This window comes from Capsicum annuum, chromosome 9 (genome assembly GCF_002878395.1).
Source record: "Capsicum annuum cultivar UCD-10X-F1 chromosome 9, UCD10Xv1.1, whole genome shotgun sequence".
Taxonomy (NCBI): Eukaryota; Viridiplantae; Streptophyta; class Magnoliopsida; order Solanales; family Solanaceae; genus Capsicum; species Capsicum annuum.
In genome coordinates, this window is record NC_061119.1 from 50,459,758 (window position 1) to 50,465,757 (window position 6,000).

The 6,000-nt window shown below is 37.0% G+C and overlaps 1 protein-coding gene across 1 annotated transcript; it reads left to right on the forward strand.

Moving 5' to 3' along the window:
- Positions 1 to 297: 297 nt before the first annotated feature.
- LOC107841540 lies at positions 298 to 1,339 on the forward strand. The gene is made up of 2 exons (XM_016685428.1): positions 298 to 432; positions 872 to 1,339. The coding sequence occupies exons 1-2, from the start codon at positions 298 to 300 to the stop codon at positions 1,337 to 1,339; spliced, it is 603 nt and encodes a 200-aa protein (XP_016540914.1).
- Positions 1,340 to 6,000: the final 4,661 nt, after the last annotated feature.

Sequence of the window (6,000 nt, forward strand, 5' to 3'; positions counted from 1 at the left end):
AGGGCCAGACAAGATTCCTGTAGATTTTTTAAAGTTTACAGGCGGGACTGGTGTAAGGTGGTTGATAGAGTTGTTTAAAGGTATATTTAAGATTGCAAAAAAGTTTAAGTCTTGGAGATAGAGTACCATGATTCCTCTATATAAGAGCAAGGGTGACATCTAGATTTGCACCAACTATAGGGGTATTAAGTTGTTGAGTCACATGAGAAGATTTAGGAAAGAGTGGTCGAGCGAAGGTTGAGGAGGATAGTGTCTATTTCAGATAATTTCTTTGGATTTATGCCCAAGCATTCGATGATGGAGGTAATTCATCTGGTGCGGATACTGGTGCAGCAGTATAGGGAAAGGAAAAAGGACCTGCACATGGTATTTATTGCCTTGGAGAAGGCATATAACAAAGTCCCTACAGAGGTGCTTTGGAGATGCTTAGAGGTAAGTGAGGTACTGTGGTGTACATCAAATCGATTAAGGACATGTATGAGGGGGCAAAGACTCAGGTGAGGACAATGAGAGGAGATTCAGAGCATTTCCCAGTTTTAACAGGGTTGCATTAGGGATCGACTCTTAGCCTATTTTTTTTACAATGGTGATGGATATTTTAACATAGCATATTCAAGGTGAGGTGCGTTGATGTATGCTTTTTGCAGATGATATTGTTTTGATTGATGAGAGGCGGGGAGGTGTGAATGATAAATTTGAGGTTTGGAGACAAAACTTTAAGTCTAAAGGGTTCAGGTTGAGTAGGAGCAAGACTGAGTATATGGAATGCAAGTTTAATAACTTGAGGTAGGAGGACGATGGGGTATTAAGGTTGGGGTCCTAGGTTATTTGTAGGAGGGATAGTTTTAAGTATCTCGGGTCGATGATTCAGGGAAATAATGATATTAATGAGGATATCTCCCATCGTATTAGGGGAGGTTGGATAAAGTGGAGGGTCGCCTCGAGAGTGTTATGTGATAAGAAGGTGCTGCCCAAACTAAAAGGGAAGTTCTACAGAGTGGCAGTCCGGCTGGCCATATTGTACGGAGCAGAGTGTTGGCCAGTAAAGAACTCTCATCTTCAAAAATTAAAGGTGAAAAAAGTACAAATGTTGCATTGGATGTGTGGGCTTACTACGGGTGATCCGGTTAAGAATGAAACTGTCTGTGAGACGATTGGAGTGGCTTTAGTGGAGGACAAGATATGGGAAGTTCGACTGAGATGGTTTGGTAATGTGATGAGAAGGGGTATGGATGCCCCAATTCATAGGTGTGAGAGGCTAGTTTTCGATGGCTTCAGGTGGGGTAAGTATAGGCTAAAGAAGTATTGGAGAGATATGATTAGACGTGACATGGAATAGTTACAGCTTACCGAGGACATGACCCTAGATAGGAAGGTGTGGAGGACGTGAATTAGATTAGAAGGATAGTGTATGTGGGGGGCCTTTGGTACGTTAGTGTAGGGTATTAATGTGTGGGTGTCTTATCTCTGTTGTGCCATCTTGTTTCATGCTTTTATTATGAATTTGTTAATTAGTCTCTGTCTTAAGTCGAGGATCTATCGGAAATAGCCTTGCTACCTCTCTGGAGGTAGTGGTATGCACTGCGTACATCTTACCTTCCCCAGACCCCAATGTGTGGGAATACACTGGATTTGTTGTTGTTGTTTTATTTTTATCTAAAGCATATTGATGGTTATCTTATATTTATTAAAAAAAATAAAAATACTTTTAAATTACGTAAAATTAAAGAATAACCCGCTTTATTAAAGGTTTAATCTAAAAATACCTGTAATGACCCTTTAAGTCATTTTCCATATTTTTGTGTATTTTCGCTGTTAGGGCTTTTCCATTGATGCCCCAAGTATATATGACTTGCTGGAACTAACAGTTTGGTTACTGGGTAGTTTGTTTAGTTTTTATAGCCAATTCCCTATTTTAAAGTCTTTGTTGGTTCCAAATGGCTGCCTAGTGAAAACTTCAGTAAAATTATCTCGTATGCAAATTCTAACTATATAGCTATAGAATATCAATTTTAGGCTAGGTGGACATTTGGTTTGGGTCTCGAGGTACCCAAGCTCCCGAGGTACCTGAGCTCATTTCAACCTGTTGGTTAGAAAGTTAAGAAAATGAAACATAGGTATGAGATTTATATTTGGTCAAAATGGCCTCGAATGGAAAATTTGATTATACCATTGAGTTTGGAATATCGAATTTGGTATGGTTGCATAGTATGTATATGAGATTCCAGATGAATCCCAAGGGCTTCGATAAAACTTAAAAGATTTTCCAAGTTCAGCTATCATCTGGTGTAGCAGCTATCACAACAAGAAGGTCTCAATCGTGGTACCCTTGGCAAGCAAAGTAGCTCAATCGTAAGGCATGAGTTACAATTGTAACTCACATATGCAGCCACCAATGTTATGATCGTAGGTCTGGCTCTGCGATAGCAGGACCTGAGTACCTGATATGGGTAAAAATAAACCCTTATGTCGTGAATTCATCCATTTCTTACTCATTTATGGAGATCTTAAACCCTAAATAGTGAGGCAAAGTGAGAATAAAGCTTGTGGGTTATTGGGAAGTTTGATTGCCACTTGTTTTCGCGATTATCCTTCAGATTTGAGGTAAGATTCCTTTAAATTTATGATTGATTTTCCAATTTTCTTGCTTAAAACCGAAAAACCGAGAAGGCTTGATTTTAGACCCAATTTATCTTGGGTTTCGCCCATTTTTAAGGGTAATGATTCCTTGAGCATCTAAGAACGTTATGTTGGTTTTGAAAATACGATTTCCTTAAGTGGGACCCATATGGTGGTTTTGAGGTAATTTTTGAACCCAAAGCACAATAGTGCAATATGTGTATCCTTATTATCGTATTTATGAGTAGAATGTGATTTTTATAGCCTGGTATATTATAGAAGCTTCATAGAAAGGAAAAGTGGTACTTTAGCGCATCTTGTGAGATTTCTTAAGCGTCCAAGTAGGCTAGGTTTATCCATTATTAAATTGAGCTACTTGATAGTATGTTTACAATATTTTGTTAGATATAGGAAGGGTTTTAGATGTTGGTATGATGAAATTTAAGACTTGGGTTATTTGGACCATTTGGGCTAATTTGAAATCATAGAGTTGAAACACTTAGCTTGTTTTCCTTGTGCCTTAGTTTAATTGTAATTGACTTCTCATGTTTAGCACGAGAATGCTCTAGATTAATCTAGTTAGGTAGGAGTGACTTAGTCACTCATGCTTAGAGTAAGATTGGCCTTAGTTGCTTTCACTAATGAAGGTTGCCTTAGTTTCTATTTGACATAGTTGTTATGTTTTGGAAGAACCTTTACCTTATGGATGATTGTGGCTTACATAATATCTAAAAGTGGATTTAGATACCTTATCCTTGATTGGGATAGAACTTCCCTTAGAGTATATTTCGAGGATTTAGAAGTGGTCTTTTAACCCACCTTAAGTCTAGATTGATGATTAGTTCTCTTGAGACCCTTATATGCTTGTTGAATACCTAGAGAATTCCCCTTGAGGTATTATTGAGGAACCCTAGTAATTTATGGTTATGGTGATGCTGACATTAGAAGTAATGTTCATGGACTAATTTATTAGATTGTCAATTTTTCTATGATGAGATATGGATTCTTCTGCGATAAGTTATTGGTTATGCTATGTATAAGCTATCTATTATGCCAATGATAAAGCTTTGACCATGCTATTGATAAGATATTGTTTATTCTATTACTTATGATTGTGATCATGCTAAGCAAAATATGGTAGTAATTATGCTAGAAAATATTCTTATTGATAATGTTGGCAATCGTGTTATTAATTGTACTAGAAGTCATTCTTATTAATTATATAGGAGGTTATACTTGTAATTATGTAAGAAATCATGATGCTTGATTATCTTAGCACTTACGCTACTGATTATACCTAGTTAAATTTTTGAAGATGATGTCGACATTGATTATATGTAAGACCCCGCAAAATTCTAAGCTTAACTCAGTCCATTAAAGCTTGAAAAGAGGTCCCAGACTTAGAAAAAAAATTAAGTGTTTATACTTAGGAGTATTTTAGATTTCGTAAGTTGGCGATCCTATTTCATGATCCTTGTGACTTTAAAGTATCGATTTTTAGGTTTATTCATGATCAGGAATGTCAGTAGGTCACTTCAAGTGAGTTTTGGATTTTTCGAACATCATTTGAAGCACGTTTGGAGTTCCAAAATAGTGGATCGATGGTATCTCGATGTGCCACATACCTTATTGCATTGATAAATATTTTCCTCAGCTCCCAGTGCCAAATTCTAGTGAGCCGAAGCAAACTCAATGTGTCGCATTGCCCATCGCGTCAACAGTTAATTTTTCCACCAGCTTTCAGTGTAATTCCATTGAACTAACGCGAACTAGATGCGACGCGTTGGTCATCGCGTTGATGCCATCGATGCAGTGTGTCGGCATGCGCATCACCGTACATGTTTTTAGTTATTAAAAATCCGCGTCCATAGGGGTATTTGGTCATCATCCCATAGTTTTTCAGCCCAAAACATAAAGTCAAATGACCCTAGAGGCTAAATTACTCACTTCCTTCCAAATTCTCTCAAAGCTACTCAAGAAAAAATCCTAGGGCTTTTAGTTTTAAGAGCAAATCTTCAATAACAACCCATCAGTCTTCACAAATTCAAGCATCAAGGTATGTGAAGTGTTCATCCAAGGGTTTCCTTCCATCCTTGGAGTTCGAGAAACTCTTTTAAACTACAATATAATTAATTTTATGAATTCCATATGGGATTTGAGTGTATTCATGATTATGAGGTTAATTATGTTCTAATCCTTGTTTTATTCCAAGTTTCATGTGAAATAATTTATCATATGTGTAGTATCATATGAATTCATATTAAAGGCCCTTGATTTTTGAATTGTGATTTGAAATTATGATGCCTACATGTTGTTTAGTATTATGTGCATAGATTATATTCACCAAGTGCCTGATAAATTGCTCATGTGAACTAAATGTAAAATTCATGACATACTAGCATATGTGCAAGCTTATATCATACAAGTGTTTGATAGAATGCCTCTATGAACGAGTTGTGAGCAAGTGAACATTGTTATGCTTTTCAATTTTATTCTAGGCTTTAATTTTCATGCTATCAAGTCCTAGGGGTATTCAATACCCAAAATCTATCATCTTACCTAGAGTTACAGTAGTTATAGAACAGCCTCAGTAGTTTCACGATCAGTAGTATTTAGTCAGTACAGAACTCAGTATATTTAGCCAGACAACAGAACTCAGTAAACTTAGTCCAGTTCAGTTAGTTAACATAATTAGTTACTGTTCATCCCAGCCTAGTACAGTATACAAATTAGTTCAGTGTCTATTCAGTTGGGAATAGGATTCAGCACCGACTGAACCCCGGGATGGGGACTCACCTGCTAGTAGAGGGTGTGATCCTTAGAAGCGGTCCTTGCATTCCTGAACTTTGTAACCAGTGTAGGTTGAGACATTAATTGCTAGTTAAGGGTTGATGAGGTATTCTACCAGCTAGTTGAGGGTACCACCGTTCTCATTCAGAGAACCTGCCAAATGAGGGTGACTCTTCTACTTGTCTTTACCCTTGGCACGGTACTGACACCCTTCCTGCTAGAGTTACGGATTGGACCCCAATCAGTTCATAGAGGAGTATGTCAGTTAGATGATTATCTCCCACAGTTTCAGTTTCAGACTTAGTATAGAACATAGTTCAGTTCTACAAAATCAGGACTGTCAGACATAGTCACCCAACTCAGTATAGAACTTAGTTCAGTTCTACAGAATCTACACTATAAAAAATAGTCACCCAGCTATCAGTAATACAGTTATAAATAAACTCAAACATCAGTTATTTAGTTATCAAAACTCAGTATATGGTGTGACTATGATCTTAGATATAGTATATGTAGATATGTGCACAATATTGTATAATCAGTATTTTATCAATTTCAGTTATGCATGTACTCTCATTCAGTTATATTCAT